The 22741-nt window shown below is 45.3% G+C and overlaps 1 protein-coding gene across 1 annotated transcript; it reads left to right on the top strand.

Annotated features, from left to right (window-relative positions):
* Positions 1-3060: 3060 nt before the first annotated feature.
* Positions 3061-22667, top strand: HMGXB3 (HMG-box containing 3). Its single transcript, XM_021552202.3, has 20 exons — positions 3061-3139; positions 3768-3915; positions 4339-4513; positions 5107-5670; positions 6329-6427; positions 7933-8064; positions 9843-10258; positions 10608-10783; positions 11075-11172; positions 11734-11832; positions 12357-12506; positions 14142-14443; positions 15761-15888; positions 16433-16564; positions 16822-17006; positions 17590-17809; positions 18875-19008; positions 19395-19511; positions 19820-20029; positions 20743-22667. Exons 2-20 carry the CDS (start codon positions 3770-3772, stop codon positions 21196-21198), a joined length of 3939 nt encoding a protein of 1312 aa, XP_021407877.2. The 5' UTR covers positions 3061-3139; positions 3768-3769; the 3' UTR covers positions 21199-22667.
* The last annotated feature ends 74 nt before the right edge of the window (positions 22668-22741 follow it).

Below are 22741 nucleotides of genomic sequence, written 5' to 3'. Positions count from 1 at the left end.
CCCCTCAAAGTGCTATCACCGTGTAATTAACATTTTCATGTTCTTAATGTAATTTTTTTTCTGAGATAAAGCCATGTAAATGTCCATGGAAGAGTCAAAATGGTAAATTTAGGAAAGAATTTGAGTTTCTAATGCCATCAACAGCATGCACGTTGTCAGAACTTCTCCCTGAACAATGAGAGAAACATGGCTGCTTTCCTTCAAAAGTTTTTCTCTTAAATTATTACTTTCAGTTGTTCATTAATCCTGTAAAGTCAAACAGCCATTTTGTTCAAAATATTTGGCTAGGTAATAATTCCAAGAAAATTCTATTGGCTGTGTATTGATCTGAATAAAAGTATGGAGCTTTGGAAAAGTAGAGCGGTTGGATGGTGTGTTTGATGCAGAACAGACAGCTTGCTTCCAATTATCACAAATAAACACTCACAGAGCACAGAAACGACTGCAGGACTTCAGGAGAATAAATAACCATTTGCAGATTGAATACTGGCTGTAGTATCATTGATTTGTGGGGTTTATTAATGACTGGCTTGGTGAGAGGAGCCCTTTTTCTGCTCCTCCACAATCAGAGGAGTCACGAGATAGATGTGGTTTACATTCATCTAAAGTTAGAAGTCATGATGTAAATCGCAGAAATAGACATGGATATAGAAAAAAATCAGAAATATGTAATTTGAAAAATGTGTTCAAGCAATAGCTGCACGATATCATGCTTCCCAAAAGGTTCAAAGGAAGAGGGTTATGGGTAGAGAGCCTAATAGGGCTGTTTGTTTCCTGAGGAGCAAAGCACTAAGTTTTAACATTCATGAAAACTGAGAAAACAATTACTTTGTTACGTAGGGAAACTTTTAACCTTCAAAATTCAAGGGAACAAATGCTGATAAAGAAATGCTGGGATCCAAAGGTCCTGAGAATACTTGGAGTGGCTTCAGTACCTGGGGTGATTCCCTGTTTCCCATCAGTGAGATCTCTGGCAACTCTCATGACACAGCAGTGACAGTGCTGCCCCTTAAACCCAGCACTGAGCTTCCCTGGATTTCCAGGTGGATTGCTGCTTGTCACTCCATCTGCCTCATCACTGGGACTGGGAAGCTGGACTGAATTCACTGAATTCACTGAATTCACTGAATTCACGGAATGACCAGGTTGGAAGAGATCTTCAAGATAATTGAGTCCAACCCAGCCCCAACACCTCAACTAAACCATGGCACTGAGTGCCACATCCAGTCTCTTTTTAAACACATCCAGGGATGGTGACTCCACCACCTCCCTGGGCAGGCCATACCAGAACTTTATCATCCTTTCTGTCAAAAACTTTTTCCTAATATCCAACCTGTATTTCCCTTGGTGCAGCTTGAGACTGTGTCCTATGGTTATGTCTGTTGCTGCCCTGGAGAAAGAGACCAACCCCACCTGAGCACAGCCACCTTTCAGGAGCTGTAGAGAGTGATGAGGTCACCCCTGAGTCTCCTTTTCTCCAGGCTGAACACCCCCAGCTCCCTCAGCTGTTCCTCACAGGGTGTGTGTTTGTTCCAAGCCCCTGATCATCCCTCGCTGCTCCTCAAGGGTCTCAGTGTCCTTCCCAAACTGAGGGCCCAGAACTGGACACAGCACTTGAGGTGTGGCCTCAGCAGTGCTGAGTACAGGGGAAGGATGAGCTCTGCTCCTGCTGGCCTGACTGACTCCACCGCTGACTGCAATGGACTGACTTCAGGAAGGATATTGAGGGGCTGGAGCGTGTCTGGAGAAGGGAACAGAGCTGAGGAAGGGTCTGGAGTACAAGTCCAGGAGCAACTGAGGGAGCTGGGTGTGTTTAGTCCAGAGCAAAGGAGGCTTGGGGGTGACCTTATCTCTGCAAGTCCTTGACAGGAGGGTGTATACCCAGGTAACGCTTGGAAATTATGAAACCTTCCTAATCAATAATTTTCATTAACTTTTCCAATTTATTTTAAACATTATATATACTTTATATATATATATTATACATGTATTATATATATGATATATACACAAATTTATATATATTATATATAGGTATTACAGTGACATAACCAGCAACACAATGAGAGGATTTAGTCTTAAGCTGTCCCAGGGGAGGTTTAGGTTGAACAGTAAGAGGAATTTCTTCACAAATTTAGCTATTAATTATTCTAACCCTTTTATATCTTCTCATTTTTGAGTATATTGTTTCTGCTTTACCAGTCAGGCTTCAGCTGTACTCTTACTGGTTCTGCTTCTTCTGATTTCCCTGGAAAACTATTTCATTAATAGCTGAGAGCGTGTACTAACTAGCCTGTATTCATTACTATGGGGCTTCTTTCACCAGCAGGAGTATTATATTCTGACTCATATTCCCCTAGCAATCCATGTTGAACACATTTTTTCCACAAAAAGGGTGATTAGACAGCGAAATGGGCTGCTCAAGGAGGTGGAGTCACCATCCTCAGAGGCATTTAAGGAACACTGGACATGGCATGCATGGTCTGTTTGACACGGCAGTGTTGGGTTATAGGTCGGACTGGATGATCTCAGAGGTCTGTTCCAACCTAAATGATTCTGTGATTGCTGGAATGGCATCACTGGCGCACTGCTTTGCTGCTCTCCACCAGGGGAAGGGCCAGGAGCGCATGGCAGAAAAATGTGTGAAGACAGCGCACAGGAACTCGATGCTACTCCTGCAGCACGCAGTGCTACAGCCCGAACCCTCTGCTAACTAAGGGCCAATTATACACTAAGCGCTAATTAAGCGCTAATTAAGCAATAACCGCGCCGCGCTGCCCTCGCGCGCCGCCGCCCTCACGAGAAATGGCGGGAACGCGGCGCGCGCCTGGCCGCGCACGCGCAGGAGCGGCTCCCTGCCGGCCGCCGTCCCGCCCCGCCGTGCCCCGGACGCCGCCGCCGCGGTCACTTCCGGCGGCGGCCCCGGCGCGGAGGCCCCGGTGCAGCCCCGCTCCGCCCGGGCCCGGCCCGCAGCCGGCCCAGCATGCCGGGGCGGCCCGTCCCGCACCGCCCGCACGCACGCTCCCCCCCGCACGGCCGGCCCCTGGCCCCGGCGCTGCCTCCCCCACGCCGCCGCGCCCCGGCGGGAACGTGACCACAGCTCGCCGCCTGCCCGCCCGCGCGGCCGCGGAGCTGTCCGGTGAGTGGGGACGCATTTAGCGGGACCCGAGGGAGCCCGCCGCTCCGCTTGGCCTCGGGCGGTGTGCAGGAGGCGGGGCTGGGGGCCTGAGGCTCGCCCGGGGTCACCGGCAGTGCGGGCCGTGCCGGGGCTGTGCCCGGCGTGCGTGGTGCTGCCTTTATCTCCCGTGTCCTCCCCGCCTCCCAGCGCCCCGGGACTGCAGCCACCCTCAAGCCAGGCGCCCCGGGGAGCTGGCGGTGCGTGAGGGGCTGTGAGGCGTCCTGCTCCTCCAGCCTCCGGCCTGGCTTGTGTAGCGTGGCCGTGATGTGACACCTGATAGCCCCACAGCTGCTGGCAGAGTGTGCGGCTCCCTCTGGGTCACCAGACTTACCTGAGAGTTCCCCGTGCAATTGCAGCTCTGGAAATGCAGATGCAGTGTGTCTGCGCTGAGCTGATGGTATTGAGGTTGTAGAAACAGAAGTTTCCTTCTAAAAGTAGATGAATAGAGAACACATAGTTATCTTGATTCAATTAGAGTCAAACTTACATGCCTGCAGTGCTGTTAGTTTACTGAAGTGATTAAAAGTGCTGTTTGCTGGGAGAAGCATTGTATAATCTGGCAAGAGCTAACCCAGAATATTTGTTTTAGCCATGGAGGCTCCCTATGATGGTGCTGAGGTAACTGTGGTGATGGAGGAGATAGAGAGCACTTACACTTACACCTCACCAGTGCCATCCAAGAAGAAGAAGAAACATAAAAGTACTGCTGATCCCGGAGAAAAAGCCAAGAAGCCTCGGTAAGTTCTTTCTGCCTTCATTTAGTTCCTTTGTAGGGTATGGGAGCAGTTTTCCTTGTTTCTGACATAAGTGGACTTTGCAGTGCACTTGGAACAACTTCATAGTGTAAAACATTGTATATGAAATATCAGCTTGACACTTTGGGCCTGCTCAGACATTCTTTACAGGTGCTACTGTTGCTCAGTTTAGAGTTTGTTTACCCCAGAATAATTAGCCTTAGGCTGTTCCTCGGAGGTTCTCTTTTTTTCTTCTGAGGCTCTCCCCAGAGAGTTTCCATTTGATTAAAAAATGCATTTACAAAGAAAATAAAATGTAACTTTCTTGTCACACGACCTTGAGACAAACCTAAACCTTGTGGATTTTATGTAGGAAGGAGTTTATGTAGAGTGACATTAATATTTCAATTTCTGGTTGTGTTTCAGCTCTGCTTACCTTCTCTACTATTATGATATTTACTTGAAAGTACAACAAGAGCTTCCACACCTCCCTCAATCTGAAATCAACAAAAAGATCAGTGAGAGCTGGAGGTTGCTCAGTGTGGCTGAAAAGAACTACTACTTGGAGAAAGCCAAGCTAGAGAAAGAGGGGCTGGACCCGGTGAGTTGTCTTTCTGGAAGCTCTTTGACTGCTGAGGAGAGAGGCAGTTACCTGCTTACATAGCACTGTGTGGGAGAGTCATTTAACTGCAGATTCTAGTTTGTATCCTTGCTCAGGGCAGCCTTTAGAGAAGCAGTGTGAGGCTACTGCCTTTTTCCTTTTGCCTTCTGTTCAGTTGAGGGAGGATGGTTTGTAATCCAGGATGGATATGTCTGGTACCTGCTCATGGCAGTTATTTTTGTGTCCTTTCATCAGAGTGAGCACTGGTAAAGTGGGTGATAAAACCAGGACTGAGAGGGATTCTACAGGCTCTGTCATGTGGAGAAATTCCCAGCAAATGACAGGAAATTATTTGAACCTTAGGCACTAAAATAGCAGGATTGAGAACTGAATCTCTTCCTTTTCTCATATTAATTTATTCCATCCTCTGACTAAAATAGCAGGATTGAGAACCGAGTCCCTTCCTTTTCTCATACTCTCCTTTTCTCCTCTTTCTCTCTGTTTTCTCCTTTTCTTCTCTCTTCTCCTTTTCTCTCATATTTTCTCTTTTTCTCATATTCTCAATTCATTCCATCCTCTGGTTTTGCCCACAGAACTCCAAGTCATCCACTCGAACTGCAGTAGTCCCTGACATTCCAGGCTTCCGTAAGATTCTTCCTCGCTCCGATTATATAATTATTCCCAAAACCACTCTTCAAGAAGACAGGAGCAGGCAGTCTCTGGAGCTGTGTGTGACACAGAGCCCAGCAGCATCTGAAGGCTTGGCAGCTCCCAGGAATGTCACCGGCGTGCCCCGTGACGCCGTGCAGAACGTCCTTTCCGTGGACTCGGGCCAGGCTGGCGGCTCGGAGCCGTGCATTGCCATCGAGGGGCTGGCAGAGGACACGGCAGCCTTTGCCCAGCCCGAGGCTGCAGATGAAGCAGTTACCTCAGAGGTTCTTTCTCATTATGTTGGGCCTGTGACAGAGAAAGTGGCTGGAGAGATCCTCTTGGATGAGGCTTCTTTGGAAATAGAAGGACAGCCATACCAGACAGCCCAGGTGGTTATTGAGGAGACCCTGGTTAGCAGCTCCACAGACATCTCCAACGGGGGCATCACTGTGGCCCGTCCCCAGGTGCCTGATGGGGTGTCTGTGGTCACTGTGGTGACTGGGAGGGTAAGTTTTTCCAGTGACACTCAGGCTCCTGCCAGATCTCACCTGAAACATCTGAGTGCTCTTTCCCCCATTCAACTTGAGATCCTCATTGGGTGCAGGAGATCCTCTGATTGCCCAACTTGCTGATGCTCAGTGTTGAGAGAAACAGAAACTTTTGTAATCAATGAGGCAAAAGTAACTCCTGGACTGAGTTGTCTCTACTTGCAGATTGACTCAGCACTGTACTGATACCAATTGTGTCTTAACATGACTGAGTTATTTCAATTGTTTGTTATAACAATATTTGAGGTATTGCAGTGCCAGTAATTGGGTTCTGCAGTTGCACTGCAAGATTTTGGTGAGAAAAAATGCTACTGCTGTGCTCCTGGTAGCTGTTTTCCTGGTTGCAGAGAGGTAGAAGGGAGTCCTTTTAAGTTGAAGTCTTAGGGATTGGTCATAGAAACCTTAGTCTGTGAAGAGCTGGATTCTCTGTTTTGTTTGAGGAGTTTGGTAATTTCCAGAGTACACCTGGTAAGGCCGTTGCTTTTGAAATGATTGTTACTCTGTCCTGTATTCTGGTCTCATCAGTCCTTAAGACACATTAATGTTCGTGAGAGGGAGGGATATGGGTCACCATGTCTTGTTTTCTGCATGTATTTTCCCTTTGACTTCATTTCAGGATACTGAAGAGAGTAGCTCCTCCACACCTGCAACACAGTTTATCATGTTACCTTTGCCAGCTCATTCTGTTGTGGAGAACCCAGCATCAATTAAATTGGTAAGAAATTCAGAATCTTGTATGGTGTGTTAAGGTTTGGCTGTATTGTTGTAGATTTGTCTTAAAGATGTTAGAGGGAATTGCTCATGATTCAGTTTTTAAAGATAATTCAATTTGGAGTCACCTTATCAGTTGATGTATTTCTTGTCTCTTGTGTTATGTCTTGCATAGGCTAAAAGGATCTCTGACTTCCTACAGTGTCTTACAGGGCACATTTCTTCTGCTTTCATCTTCAGGGAATTCTTGGAAACAGGTGGAGTAGATAAAGCTATCACAACACATCTGGCCAACAGCAGTTTCTGTGTAGCCATCTACATCCACTTGTTGGATGCATATTTGTCTTCATAAAAAGCAGTGTCCATCCCTTTAAGGGCAGGGATCTGCTCTTATGGCAGGAAAACATGAACTCCAAAGCTCTTTGACAGGAGAGGAACAATGACCTGAGGTTTTGAGAAGCCTTTAATATGTTAAAGGCTGTGTGGCCTGTTGCATGAGGAAGAATAGTATTATTTCACTAACCTCTCCAGCCACCTGGAGTGTTTTTGTAGCCATTTTGGGAGTTCATTGTACAGTCAGTACTGCAGCTCCTTCTGTTATATAAGCTAGCATCAAATCCTGTTTTCCAGGTTCTCTATGCTTCCAGCTGGTGGAACACTGCAGATATTTATAGTGGTGCATAGTGTGATGCTCTTCCAGTTGTCTTGGGGAGAACGGAAATACTTCAGGTCTTTCTTCCTGAGAATGATCTGGTTAAAATTGACTCATTTCTTTGACAGCAGCACTTGCATTTCTAGAAGAAATCTGTACCTAGTTAGGGAGTTACAGTACAACAGCTCCCTCGGGAGTCTTGAGAGCAGGATATTGGGAAGTGCTATGCTGACAAACACTCATATGTGTCAGTGCAGTTGTCCTGGCAAAGATGACATGTTCTGCTTTAGTTGTTTGTATAAATAGTGCCTGGTGATGCTGCTCATGTTTCAGTAGTTCATAGCAAGTTACAGTGAAGGAATAGGGAGCACTTGACCATCCCATACAGCAACAAATTACTGGTGAAACTGCCTTTGCATCATGAATACTTGTCTTCAAGTCTTTTTGCTGTGTTGTCATGAGTGTTAATCACATCTTGTCTTACTGTGGATTGCTGTTAGAAGCATTTTAATGCCATCTGACTATGACTTTTTCATGTTCAAAAAAATAATGTTACATCACTGTAAATGCAAGATTAGCCTCTCCAGGAGGTTATGTGCATTGTTCATCTCTGCTCTGCAAGTTGATCTAAATTCTGGTAATGCCAGAGGCTGTTGTGTAGACTGAGCATTTAGACTTGCAGTAGTTATGGTGCTGACTCACTCTGACCCAGCTGTGTGGTGTTTCTTCAGTAAAATGAATAATAGTGGAAAGCTGGTGATTTGCCAAATAACATTTGTAAGGTACTTATGAGGAAAAAGAAGTGATAAGCACAGCTTTGCAGTCTGTAGACAAATTCTTGACAATTCTTGTTTCAGACAACCACCTATACTCGCAGGGGACATGGAAATTGCACCAATCCTGGCTGTTCCTTCACTTATGTCACCAGGCATAAGCCACCAAAATGCCCAACATGTGGGAACTTCCTGGGAGGGAAATGGATCCCAAAGGTAAATTTGTCTTTCCTTTCCTGACTTCGAGACAAAACATGCTGGTTTTGTGCATGCCTGTGATACTTCTAGACCTGTAGATCTAGCGCAGGAGGTCAGATATACCAGAAATTATCAATTATTCCTGCACTTGTGTTCCAGTGCATGTGCTGGAGCAAGTCACTGTTGCAGAGGACACAGCCAAGGTGAGACCTGAAATCACCACACCTTGGGTAAAGATGCCGCTCGTATCTGTTAGAATAGATGGGGCTGCATTTGCTAGTTCTCTCATTGAGAGGATACACATTCTTCTGGCCCTTTCCCTGCACAGTTCCTGTGACTGGAAGGCATTGCCTGTTCTTCCTGCTACAGCCCAGCTAAGCTTGGGAAGTTGTTTTGTGGTAATACCAGCATTTGAAGTTTTTCCACAAATTTAGTTTTCTGTGGTCTTTCAACATTGTTTTTTTAACAGAGAGGAGGAACAACTCTCAGTCAACAATCCTTTAGGAGCTTGTTAATAAAGTTGATGTAATGGAAGCTGAAGTGCTGTTGGGTATTGTTGCCTCATGGCTATATGTCTGATCATGATGTTCTGACCTCTGATGGGAAGGAAGTTTCCAGGTGTTGGTAGAGTTGACTGAGTGGAAAAGTCTTTCTCTGCATGATGCCTACTCTGCTTAAGCTATTGGCATCTCTGCTAGCTGTGTACAGAAAAAAAAACACTTGGTCCTTAAACCTTGGCACTATCCTGGTAATTAGTCAGTTCTGAACAGATGTGCATTTCTGTCTGAAGGAAGACTCCTCAGACACAATTTAAAGAATGTTCTCAGTATGAAAATTGGCATTGACATTCAGTGGCTTTGTGTGGATTTGTTCTAAACTTCCTTTGTTTTGTGTCTGGATCCATTAAACATTCAGGGATGAGAACTCTTTTGGGCAGCTTGTGAAATCTGTGGTGTCTGAGCTGAAGGCTGAGCTTCCTGTGTGGTTGGGTACAAATAGTGATGGTGACATCTTCACTTTTGTTTGGTAAACTTTCTGAGGTAGAGAGATGTCTGAATGCAAAAAGTACTTCTGGATTCTGCCCGAGCAGGGCATGTCTGCTGCTGTTCAATCCTACCCTGGTTAGAACTGAAAGGTTTTAGAAGGAGTTTTCCTTTTTGTCTTTCAGACTTACTCTGATCTGCTTGACTCAATTTCTGATATATTTTTCCATATTTCCATTGAGTGTTCATTGTACCTTTGTTGACTTCAGTACAATGATTTCTGTAGCCTTAGTCTCGGAAGCAACATTTTTCTTAAAGTCAGAAAATCCTCCTAAGTAATCCTGTTTTCTGGTTGGCTCACATTTTTGCTCTTCTGAAAGCATGTATCCAAAAGAAGCAAATTCTCTGTTGTAACTCCCTTTGATTGCTCAATAATGTGGAAGAACAGCATCAGAGAACTGAAGCTATGAAAGAAGAGTGTAGGAGGTGGGCCCTTGCTACAGAGGTGGTGGGTGACTTTGTGGTGTTGATGCTAATGGTGATATTTAAAGGAGTTTAAGAAAGATTGATTCTTCAAAGTAAACAGTGTCTAAAAATAATACATGAAGGGCCAAGAGGCCAGATACAATGTTAGCAGGGTCTTTGCTGTTGTAGGAGATGCTGTCTGTCTGCTCCCTTACAATTCACTGCTTAAACACTTAGAATTTTGCTGTTTTGATCCAATAGGCCAGGGGAAACATGGCATATGTGCTGGGGGCTTGCTTATCTGTGAAAGCTGAAAGCTCTGAAATGTGACTCTCTCCTTGTTTCCAGGAAAAGCAACCAAAAAGCAAATCTGAGCCAAATTCGGGCACCTCTCTTAAAACTCCAGCAGCTAAAAGAGGTCAGCAGTCAGCCCTCACAGAACCCACGGCCGTTAGCAAGAGCTCCTCCAAGTCTGCCTTGGAGAGCTCTGAAGCTGTCAGCCAGCTGCTGAATGCTGTGCCTGTCGGCGGGCAGATGCCTGAGATGGAGTGGGAGGAAGTGATCATCTCTGAGGGCCACTTTCTCCCAAATAATGTGCTTGCTGAAGACAGGAGAAGTGCTGTTGGAGTGGAGCTGGGCCAGGAGAGCCAGCGGCAAGCAGACACCTCTTCGGAGCAGGCAGAGAAAGGAAGTGTAGGGCTGGGGATGTCGACGTCTTCTGAGGTTTTGAGTCCAAATGCTTCTGTGAAAAAGCCAGTGGTGGGGTGAGTCAGTTTTCCATGTGTTTTGGGAGCATATGGTGCCTATTGTGTGCACGTGGGACTAGTCCAAGAAGTTGAAGGCTGTTGGCAGTGCTTCCTGTAAGACTTACTGTGTTTGCTGTCTGTTTTGTGCCAGTTCAGGGTTGTTACTTGAGTCTTTGTCCATCAGAACTATTTTTTTTTAAGTGACAGATCGTAGTCACAGGGCAGATGCAGCCTTAGCACTGTCTCTCTTTCTATTGCAATAGCTGTGGTTAGTGTGCTAACAAAGCACAATTCAGGGAAAAGAGAAAAGCTGAAGCTGAGGGGAAATAGATGGAATATTTTTCCACTTCTAGCTCTTGTTTTTCAGAACCGATGCAACAGCTGCTACACACAAGGGACAAGAAGTAAAGAGTAAACCAAGACCCAAGCCCTCCTTGCTGGCTGCAGCCAGACCCATGCGAGCCATTCTGCCTGCTCCAATCAGCGTGAGGAGAGAAGCCCGCATGGAGCAGCTGAGCAGCAGGCAGGCCTTTGCAAGTGCTGGTAAAAGCAGCATTCTCTGTGTGCTTTGGGAGCTGTTGTCATTCCTCCCCTTCCTGAAGTGATGTCTACCAATAATGAGATAGATTTCAGGGGAGGTGGTTACCAATGCTAGGAAAAAACCAGTTTGTCTCTGCCTGAGTGGAGTAAATGGGTCATGAAACACCTGCTTGGGTTATTTCAAGCTCAGAGGAAAGATCTCACATGACTACTGTGGCATTTAACAAAGATGTCAGAAAGCAGTAAAACCTGTTTTCTCACGTTTTACCTGGTGCATCTCTTTCCTCCTTCTAGACAAGCATTCCCCTGTGATAACATCAGGCTTGAAGCCCAGTACACTGAAACAATTGGGCCAGTCAGTTCTGCAGCCAACAACTGCTGAGGAGCAAAAGGTTGTTCTTTAAATGCAAACTATTTTCCTGGATTTTTTGGGGGGAGGGTTTTGTTTGTGTGTGTTTTTTTCCTTTCCTCTTCCAGGTGAGTGATATGACCTGAGTGAGAAATAGAACAAAAAATGTAACACCTTATGATGATGAGATCTGTGAGTGGCTGTTCTTATTATATGACTGGATAGCAGAATGACTGCTTGGTGGCTGAGTGTGAGAGCTGAGCTGAGAGATGCTGTTGGACAATCCTGCTGTTGATTACTTTGGGAACCTCCCAGCTACTCCCAGAAGATGTTTTAAGGATCTGCTGGTGCTTTGATAATCTGACATGCAATATTGAATACTGAGCTTTTCACATGTAAAATATGACTGTGTATGCCAAGGTGCTGAAATGAATCTGTGAATTGTAATTCCTTTGCATGCAAATAGTGTCTTATGGTATTATGAAAATTAAATGAACATTAATTAATCTCTTGGGGGCAGGAATGCTAATAGGCAATTATATTGGTGCATGTATGTATTTAGTAGTAGGTGTCTGAGTGTTTTTTGTCTGATTTCAATCTCTAGCTCCACAGTTCTGTGACAAGCAGGGCATCTCAGATTAAAGTTGAAGAGGTCAAACCAGACGTATTCCCTTCCTACAAGTACAGTTGCACTGTAACTTTGGTGAGAATTTTTCAACTTGTGACTTCTGCCACGGGGAGTGTCCTCTCTGGGATGAGAATGATATGGGGCTTCTGTTTTGCTGACTTGCACAAATACATCTTGTTTTCAGTGTGAAGTGTCATCTCTAGACCTAGTCCAGGATGACTGTGTTCTGTTTTGCAGTTATGTTTGGGGCCTTGTTAAGAGATGGATTTTAACTCATGTCCCAGTGCATAATCTCCATCCCCTCCTTGAGTGCAGCAGGGAGGATCAGGGGTTTCTGAATTAATTTAATGCTCTTCTGGTCTGAAGAACTGGCCCCAGAATGTTTAAGTGCTACTTAAAGGATTCTGTGCAAAGTGACAGGGCTTGCTATTGATGTTTAAACAAGATGCTATGAAGTGCAGATAAAACATATAATAATCTTTTTTAGAATCTTTTTGGCTTAGAATCATAGAGTCATTCAGGCTGGAAAAGACCTTTATCATAATGGAGTCCACCTATTAAAAGTTAAGGTCAGCAAATATCCGTTTTATGTCATTCAGGATTTGGGATTAGCAACATCACGTGGCAGAGGGAAATGCAAGAACCCCTCCTGCAGCTATGTGTATACAAACAGGCACAAGCCACGTGTCTGTCCAAGCTGTGGATACAACCTTGCCAAAGATAGGACTGAGAAAACAGCAAAATCCCTGGTAAGGTTCAAGCTGGCTTGCTTTATCACGTGTCTGTTATGAGCTGGGCAGAGAAATGTAGTTTGCAAGTCCCTGTGGAAGCATGGAAACATGGTTTGGGCTTTTTTATTTTTTAATTATGATAAACTTTTCTGGCAGAATGGTTTCTATTTAAAATATCTGGGATGATGTGGGATGATGTTAGTTGAACTCCTGTAGCAGTGGTGCATCAGGCTGATAGAGTCTTGAGCACACCCAGTGCTACCACTGGGTGTCTCCTCAACTTAAAAATGCTTCTGTTGTGTCAGTATATGCTGGGAAAATCGACCCTGAAGTCACCACATTGTTGTGTCAGCTTTGCTGAACTTCAGACTTCATCAAGAAACTCCCAAGTATGCTCTGCTTTGTGAGCAGTTTGGGTTTAGTGTCAGTTAAGTTAGTACATCTTATATTAGAGTTTCCTGTTTTTAAGGGTTTGTAGAGCAATCTTAATTCCAACCTGAATTTATTTCTGGATGTCGGTTTTTTTTTCTGGTGTATAAATGTTTTCAGTTGTCTGCTGTTCTGTGTGGATGTAATTAATTCTGGGGTTATTTTTTTTTGCCTTTGCAGTATCAGAGGTTAGCTTTTCTTATACTGAATTGTGATGTTTTTAAAACAATAAATGAAAAAAAGGAGCTTTCCTGCTCTTAGCTGAAATGCCTTCTCAGCAAGTAGGCAGAATTTTAGTCTATGTAGTAATGACTCATTCACTTGCCAGGTTTTTTTTATTTTGAAAAACTTTGTTTTAATGGTTTTGTTTTTTCTTTAAAACGCAAACAAATTGAGATGGCCTATGTGAAACCTACACACAAACAGCTGTGTAAGGAACAGCAGTGTGCTTAGCTCAGCTTCCATTCTGAGAGGCATGTGGCTTGTCTCTTCCTCATTTAGTGTTTTTCTGGATATAGATCTGTTTAACATTCCTGTCACACAGTTCATCGTTGTCTCTGGGCTTTTGACTGATCATTTATCTCATTGCTAGACTAGTCAGAAAACCAGGTTGAAATGTTGACAGAAGAATTTCAGGGATTAAATAGATTAGCCTGTTTGGGTTCTCTTTGTTCTCCTGGCACAGCCTGGAGTTTGGTTCTCCTGTGTTTGTGCACTTTGTTGTGATGGTATGTGTTGGAGAAGGGTATACTGTAGCTGATCAGTTGTTATTGATTAGTGTATTCTGTGTATCACAGCCCCCAGTTGTCAATAGTACTTGGTTCCTCCAGCTTCTGGAGAGCTGTGCAGGCTGCCCTGAGCCTGTGCCTGATAGCCTGTGGAGAAAGATAGTGAAAACTGGGGGTTCAAGTGGTTAGGCTTATTGAAGTGTTTATATACCTGTGGGTGGTTATCCTCACCTTCTGGATCCCCAGTCACTGCACTTAACATTTCAATGGCCAATCTGTGATGGTTTGGCAATGCAGGAGTTCCAGAAGGGCTGGGCTGTAATAAACTATTTTTGTTAAAGTAATTTGAGCTTGAAGTGGAGTCAGTGATTCAGCAGTACAGTAGAAGTCAAGTTTACTGAGTGCAAAGGCTACTGTGTTTCTGCTGCCTTTTATGACTTTTTTGGGCTTAATGTTTCATCCCCAAGCTTGCCTAGTTGTATGTGTTGCTTTCTAGGAGGTCAGTCCAGGCCAGCCAGACGTGCTGAACACCAGCGAGCCCCTGACGCCGTCCCAGAAGGAAACGCAGCGTCAGTCCACGCTGCAGCTGCTGCGCAAGGTGATGCAGATCCCCGAGAACGAGTCGGAGCTGGCAGAGATCTTCACCCTCATCCACGAGCTCAACAGCTCCCGGCTCATCCTGTCCAACGTCAGCGAGGAGACAGTGACCATCGAGCAGACCTCCTGGTCCAACTACTACGAGTCCCCATGTGTGCAGTGCCTCCTCTGTAACAGCCCCTTGTTCAAAGGGGGACGGAAGTAAGATTCTGCTTTGGATTTTGACTCTTTCAAACTCATGCTGATTTTCTTTGTTCTGAGTCTGCCTAAAATAATATTTGCTTTGGCCCCTGGTAGTGAAGCTGGTGAAAGTGACACTGAGTAAGCTCAATGTGTGTGGAAAGATTTAGCAGGATCAAAGAGTGACTGCAAAGTCTAGATGTAACTTTTCTCTTATTGAAACAGAGTATTTTCATTAGTCATCCCCTCTTTGTTTTCCATTCTGATGCTTTGAGGTTGAGAGAGGAAAACTTGTGTGTTTACAGGTGTACATTGTGTGATGTCCTTTTTCTCTCTCTCTTCCCTGGTCTGAGTATTTCCTCTGTTTGTCTTTTTGCTTATGATATTTTCATTCCTTTCATTTCTAAGTGTGTGCTCGAGTGAATGCTTTTTTGTAACAAATACCCAAATTAAAACCTGAAGGACTGTCAGAAACTTTTAGTACATAGGCTAGATTGCCTTAGCTAGATTTGTATGAAAGCCTGCAGGATATCTTTTCCCTGAGTCTGCCATATATCCTCCTGTTTCTGAAAACATAATCTAAGTTTTTTCCTACAGCAAAATGTTAGGGAGTTTAATGTTGTTTCTTTCTTCCACAAAAAAAAATCTTAATACAAATTATGGATATTTGCTTTGGTCAGGCTAGCACTAATTTAGATCTTTCCAGAAGAGATGCTTTTTATGCTCTGTGTTTTTTATTTACTTACCAACCTGTGCATTGTAAATCCTTGCCTGTGCCTGGCTGCTTTGCAGTGCTCTGCATGTGGGACTCTCCCATGTGCCTGCATAGGCTCTAATTGAAGGCCTGGCAGTGGGAAAGAGTTGACTTTGGCTTTGATTCCTGCTTTCTCAGGTGGACAGCAGTATTTCAGCCACTGGCACTCTACTGTCTGAACTTTCTCCTTGTCAGTTACACTGTAGAGGAGCTGACCTTTCTCAATCTATGTGCAGGCCAGGCTGGCGGGTGGAATGTGTTACTGATCACCACAGCAATGGTACAGACACTTCTCCCAGGGCAGCTGGGACCACAGGTTTTCTCTACCTCTCCAAGAGTAGATGCCCAGTGTATGGAGCTGAAGGCATGCTCTAGTGCTGTTGAAAAGAATGTGAGCAGTGACCTGACTCTGCCTGGGAAATCTGTTTTAAAATGTAACTTTTTCTCGTGTGATATGATGTGGTGAGCTGGTTTAGATTTATAATAATGAACTCATGTCAACTGGAATGTCTGAAGTTACTGCAGGGCTGGACTAAAAAACCCATTGGCTTCACTCAGAGTGGTTTTTTTGTTGTGTGTTGCAGTTCCCTTGCTGGTCCTCAGGAATGCTGGCTGCTGACAGCCAATCGGTTACAGGTGGTTACAGCTCAGGTCAAAGTGTGCTTGAACCTGCAATGTCTGGCCCTCCATAGCTTCACTGACATTTACACAGGTAGGAAAATGTGAACATACAGCATGACTACAGTCTGAACCCTTTGGAAGCCTTGGGATTGTATCAGGGCATTGTCCAGGCACAGAAAAGCTTGGTCATTTCTCCAGTGCATTAAATTTGAATTATCTTTTAATTGCTTCTGCTTATTCTGCAAGTAAATCTGTATTTGTGAGTGAAAATACATGAATGTTCTAGTGAGGAAGACTTGATTCACTGGTGTAGGTCTCTATGTGAATGTTGAGTTCTGCAAGGCAACCCCTGAGATCAGTCAGAGACATCTCTGGAGAGTGCTGTTTCATGGCATTGGCTAGTGAGATGGATAGACAACTGTTCCTTGTAGCTTTTTAAATCAACAGACAAGTCTGTGAAAGGAGCTGATCTTTCAGCAGGGAACGCTGCATTTCAGAGGTGCAGAAGCACTGTTTGTGTTTCCATTATCCTCTAAACTGTACTGGTGAGTGTATTGTGTATCAGTAAGGAATATATTTCTTTGTGAGGGAGATCTGGAACCCTACAGACAATAACTGTCTTGTTTTAACTGCAGGCCTTTTCAATGTGGGTAACAAATTGTTAGTGAGCTTGGATCTTCTGTTTGCAATCCGAAACCACATTAAACTTGGAGAGGATCCCAGAGTGGCTGTTGGCAACATCATTGACTCTGTTCAGGAGCAAACTGGTGGGTTTTTCTTGCTTTTTACCATAACATACCAATCTGTGACCTGATAATTACTGTTAGGTTATAAAAAGGCAAACCTCACCTATTTTAGAGTTTCTATTAAATCACTTCCTAAACCAAACAGTACCTCTATTACCAGTTATTTGTAACAATTCTCTGAAGGGCAAGTTTGGTTTTATCCTGTGTAGGAGAGCCCTACTACCTCTCCACTGGCTTCAGGACATGAAAACTGTAACAGTGGCATCTTCTCTTTTCAGACAAAAGCCTGAGCCCTGATGAGCAGGGTCAGCTCCAGGAACTGCTGTGCAATGGCTACTGGGCTTTTGAATGCCTGACAGTCCGGGATTACAATGATATGATCTGTGGAATCTGTGGCATAACCCCCAAGGTGGAAATAGCCCAGAGGAATATGGAAAATGTCCTAGCACTGAAAAATATAGAGGTAGGTTTTTTCCACAGCTCATATCCTGTTCGTGTTCAAAGCAGATCATAATGATTTTTTGCTGACTCTGGTCTTCGTGATGCACGATAAATACATGAGACCTTTGTGAGTGGTTTTCTGCTGATGCCTGACAAGAGGATGTGGCTGGAGCAGCAATGCCTGTGCTTCCTCTTAGAGATGTTGGTGCGTAGTTCAGAGAAAACAAGATCCTTTGTCCGTGGACCACAGCTTTTGTCCAGCAGCCTTGGGCAGTAGGAACCTTGGATGGAGGTTGTTGAATTTGGCCTTCTTCTTTTGACATGAACACATTTCCTCAAGTTTCCCTGAGGTGCTGTCTTCCCTAATGAGGAAAAAGCCCTAGTAGGAGAATGTAGCATGTCTTGCTTTTATGTCAAATATGTCAAATTTTGAGTCTTTCCTGATGCAAAGTGGTTGTGGGAAGCTTTAGGAGACTGAAATAATCTTGTTATATTTGAGCTAAGCACTCTCCTGGATAGTCCTCACGCCATGAGTGAGACTGGCATAAAACTGTCAAATGAACTGTGGTTGTTTGTATTTGATCACTCTTTCTTTCTCTTTATAGTTTACTTGGCCAGAATACTTGCCATCAAGTGAAGTGAATGTAGAAGACTTTTGGTCCACAATGGAGACAGAGGTGATTGAGCAGGTGGCTTTTCCTTCTAGTATCCCCATCACAAAGTTTGATGCCTCTATTGTTGCTCCTTTCTTCCCTCCACTGATGAGAGGAGCAGTGGTGATCAATACAGAGAAGGACAAGAACCTGCATGCACAGCCAGTGCCAGGTAATGGCTCAGGTTGTGCTTATTAAGGGAGTGTTTGATGTGTTGGTGACTTCAGGCTTGGTGGTGTTTAACATTAAGAATTGCTGATTGCATGACACTTTAAAAGTGTGCTGAGAAAAGACAGGAACATTGAGGTGATTTCAGCTATTCTCAGGCTACTTTGCTACTTGAGGCCTGACTTTTCCTGTGAAGTTTGGATGCACTGGTGGGCTCTGATGCATTTGAGACATGAGGGACTTGAGAGCATTGCACTCCAAGTGAGATAAAGTCTGATTGCAGAGGGATGCATGCACATCTTCAATGCCAGTCAGTGTTTGTTTCGTGTTAGACTGATACTTGGAGTGTGGAAGTTACTGGCAGTGCTTGGCATCTCTGTTACAATCTCAATAAAGGGTGAATAAGTTTTTACAGAACTTGAGAAAAAACTAGGAGAGTGATATGCTAGTCCTGATCAGTTGCCAACATTGAGTACATCCACTGCATATTGACTGCATGGAATAAGAAACAGTGAGAGGAATAATCTCAGATCTGGAGCTAAGGTCAGTTAACACCTGGTTCCCTTAAGAATTTAGGTGTTGTGTATAGGAAGGAAAACTGGTTTTGCAAGCTTAAGTGTGTGAGTTGGCTTTGCAGACAGGGCTGCAGCTTCTTCAGAATTGGGCTGCAGAAGAGCTGTGTGGGCTTTTGTGGAAGTGGAGCTCCAGAGAAAGAACCAGGGAGATGTGAAGGCTGAGCCTGAAGCTGTTCGGTCCAAAGGCTGCAGTAACATTTATCTCTGCTCTTCTTCACTTGGTTGTCCTCACATGAGTCATTTAAAGGTTACAAGTGACAGGTTAGATAAGTGTTTATGGAGTCTGCAGCTATGCTGGGCTCAGTCTGGTGACCTCAGCAGTGAAGGGCTCTAGACAAGCGGTCTGTGACGTGCTTTGCAAGTAGGACTGTTCACAGTTTTCTCTTGCTGGCTGTGGGTTGTGCAATCTCTGCTTCTGTAGTCTTCCTAAGAAATTATTTTGGTAAGTTCCCTTCCTGAGAATGAGTGCTAAAACCTGTTTCCTGCCTTTGCAGGTAATGGGAGTGCTTTGGTGAGGCTTCTTCAGGAAGAAGTCTTCAGGCCTGAGCTGATAAACTTTTACAGTGAGGAAGAGCTGCAGAGTTTTCTGACACAGTGTGGCATCCCCTGGGAAGCATCACATACAAAGGTAATGGCTTGTTTGCCCGTATACAAGCCTGCAGGAGTGGAGCTGTTCTTCACTGTCTTTCCCTCATCCACTCTTGCCATTCTAGACAATTAATTTCTCATCTGACTGCACTAAGGGCAGGGATGGGTGCCAGCAGGTTATAGGATAATTTACACATGGTGAAATAAATTGAACCTTTGTGGGCTAGAAGAAAGGGAGCCTGTAATTACCTTGTCACTGGCTCAGCATTGTGTAATTGCTTGTCATCCTCACAGTGCTGAGTGTGGGATTAGGAAGTTATTGGATGAAGTGCAAATTAGGATTTGGGAGGCCTTGCATGCTGCCTTTTCTCTCTCTGCAGGAATCTGTTTATTTTAGTCACTTTCTCTGGGGTCTGTCTTTTCTAGGATGAACTCTGCTACTCCCTCCTTGCTCTCTATGAGTTTGTACAGAATGGGACAAGCATTACACCACCTTCTGCTCATCACACAGGAGGGAAAATCTACAAAGTGTGTCCACATCAGGTAGGGAAGACTGGAGCCACAATGTTTCTTTTCTTCCTTGGCTGTTCATTATTTGACTTAACAGCATGGAACTTCCTTATTGAATAGAAGCAATGGAATGGGCTTCTCTGAGCCTTGGGAATGAAACATGTTCCTCAGGGCTTGGAAAGTTCCCCAAGAAAGGTGAATGTGTATGAGGAAATAGAGTACCTTTAGAGAAAGTACTTTCTGGCTACTGAAAGGAAGCTGAATTTTTTAAGACTAGATTTTTTTTCCTGTAAGTTTTTAGTTTTATTGTGCTGCTGCTGTCAGTCCTTTCTTTTTTCTAGGTTGTGTGTGGCTCAAAGTACATAGTAAGAGGAGAAAATGCTCGGGATCACGTGGACTTGTTGGTATCCTCACGTCATTGGCCTCCAGTGTATGTTGTTGATTCAGCCTCTTCAGTGGCGCTATGTGCAGACCTCTGCTGGCCTGGCCTGACTTCCCAGATGTGGGGGAAGAACCAGGGCTGCTTCTCTGACCCCATGGAACCTCCAACGGTTAGTTATGTTTTTGCTCTCTGCTGTGCCAGCCTAGTATGGAAAAGCTGCAAGGGAGATTAAAATTAATACCCCTCTCCCCCCGTACGTAACCTGCATTGTGGCTTGAGATAGTTTCGTAGAATCACAGAATGGTTTGGGTTGGAAGGGTCCTTAAAGCTCATCCAGTTCACCCTCCTGCCACAGGCAGGGTCACCTTTATTAGGCCAGGTTTCTTACAACCCCATCCAACCTGGTCTTGAACCCTGCCAAGGGTGAATTTGACCTGATAAGTATCTCCTGATTTAAGCTTTGCCTGTGCATCACTCCTTAGCTTAGCAGAATGTATTAGGTGTTGCCTGGGGTTTGTGTTTGATTAATTGTCCTTAAGAGGAAGACCTGTGCTAGGAGTGCATTGTAACAGTTCAGATCATGAACTTTGGAGCACTTCACTTATTTTGACACAGGAACTCACACCTTTCAGACTACTGCTATTCCTTGGGAAGTGAGAGAGAGAGATTGTTCCTGATGCCTTGGGATTATCTGAGGGCATACAAGTGAAGAGGCAGTGTACATATCATCTTTGTGGCATGTAGGGGAAGCCTGGATCATTTAGCCTCCCTCTGATCTGGGTCACAGTGTTGGTTGAAGTTTGGCCAGCCAGTAGTTTTGTCTTCTCAGCTGTGGGGATGTTACTTGTTGTTCCACCTGGTGTGCATGTGTCTCTCCCCCAGTACGTGTCCTGCCCTGAACTGCTGGACCAGCACTACAGCGTAGACGTGACGGTGGCTGAGCACTCCCTGCAGCACCCCATCACCAAGTCCTCGGCACGCCGGATCGTGCACGCGGGCTCGGAGCAGAGCAGCCCCTGGGACCCCACGGCGCGGCACCGCTGCATCTCCCTGTGCCGCGAGCTGGAGCCGTACGGCGCCATCGCCGCCGCCATCAGCGACAGCAAAACCAGCAACGTGCGCCAGCGGCCCATCACCTTCGAGAACCCCATGCACTATTACCTCTACAACCGCCTCATGGACTTCCTCACCAGCAGGGAAATCGTGAACAGGCAGATCCAGGAGATCGTGCAGAGCTGCCAGCCCGGGGAGGTGGTGATCCGTGATGCGCTCTACCGGCTCGGGGTGGCCCAGATCAAAACAGAAACGGAAGAGGATGAGGAGGATAGAGGCTGCTGAGTAACAAAACAGCTTGTTGGGTTCTCTGGTCGTGTGGATGGGTGGGCTGAGCCAGCTTTTGCCGCTGTCTGGCTTGAGAGTTTATTTTTTATTTTATCAACCTCCACAGGTTGGAGATGTGATGCTGATGGCTTTGACTGCTGTTACTGACCAAAGAGCTCTGTGCTTCCATAGCATCGTGATAGCTGCTGCGAGCATGGATCTGTCACCCCCTTGCAGAAGGCTGCAACTGCCTCCAAGGCATGTGATGGACCTGCTGTTCAGGGCTGTGGGATGTTGCCCTCCCTGCAGCTGGAGAAGGGAGAAGAGTTGCTGGTAGCAGGGAGTGTGCGTGGTCAAGCACACACAAGTTTTTTTAATTCTGAATCTTGCTTGCTGACTTCTTTGTGTTTATTGGTGGCAGGGCTGGGGGTGTGGGACCAGGCAAAAATGGTAGATGGCTACAACAATTTCCCCCAAAACATTCTGAATAGGTGAATTTAGGATACTGACTCCTGCTTGGTAAACTTGCAGAGCTCTCAGGCATTGGCTGTGAGGAGTCTTGAGGGGAAGCTGCTTTAACATGCTGTATCTGGGGAGCCTCCCTTGAGGCTGCACTCCTGGTCCAGGATTGTCGGTGCTTTGGCTTCAGGGAGTTTCTAGAATTGTTTGTCCCTTTACATGAGCACTAATAACTTAGAAGCCAAAAGGTACAGTGAGAGGAGAGTGTTCTGTATGGTAAGGTAAGAACTGAGCCCCAGGGCAGCTGAGGGGTTGGAGGATGGTTTAAGTGCTGTGCAAGGGGTGGCTGTGGAGAGGGGAGGGACACTCAAACGCTGTCTGGGGGATCAAGGAGGAGTAATTAATGCAGTGTCACCAGAGTCAGCAGGGTTCTGTATTCCACCCTCATGGACATGCTGGGAGAGCTGCATCCACGTGTGCAATCTCATCACTTTGTCAGGTGTCACACCTGCCCTGCCCGTGTTCTCACAGCTCTCTGGGGGTTATAGAGGAGTCTCCTGCTGCCCAGGTTGCTTTGTCAGCCCCTTGAGAGGAGTCAGGATGAGACCTCTGCCTCTGCAGCACACCTGAAGAACACCTGGGTCTGTGGGTGCAAAGCTGAGCTGTCATTGCTGCAGCTCCTTTTGCCCATGGCTGGTGATGAAGGTGTTTGGTGTCTGCTGTGACCTGCAGAGGAGACAAGCAGGATGCCAGACTGCTAAGTTGCCATCTTGGGAATTTATTTTGTCTGAGTGAGCAGGGGGGAAGATTCTGAGGCTTGCGGTGTGGTTGAAAACTCCCTTCTGTGAAGGGGAAACTATTGAGTACCGTACTGTTAAAGTAAATGTATTAAGTCTGAGCAAATGCAGTAATCATGGCTTGGGGTTTTTCTGTTAAGAACATTAACTTATTATAAGAGACATTAGTGACTTTTTTCAGTCAGTGATAAAGTTTAATAAATTATCTCCAATTTTGGGGGTGAAACTATGGTCAAGTGACTTGGGTTGTTTTTTTGTGTTTTGGTGGTTTTTTGTTTGGTTTTTTTTGTGTACAAGACCTGGAT

Source organism: Lonchura striata, chromosome 15, assembly GCF_046129695.1.
Source record: "Lonchura striata isolate bLonStr1 chromosome 15, bLonStr1.mat, whole genome shotgun sequence".
Classification (NCBI taxonomy): Eukaryota; Metazoa; Chordata; class Aves; order Passeriformes; family Estrildidae; genus Lonchura; species Lonchura striata.
This window is presented reverse-complemented; position numbering and strand designations above follow the sequence as displayed.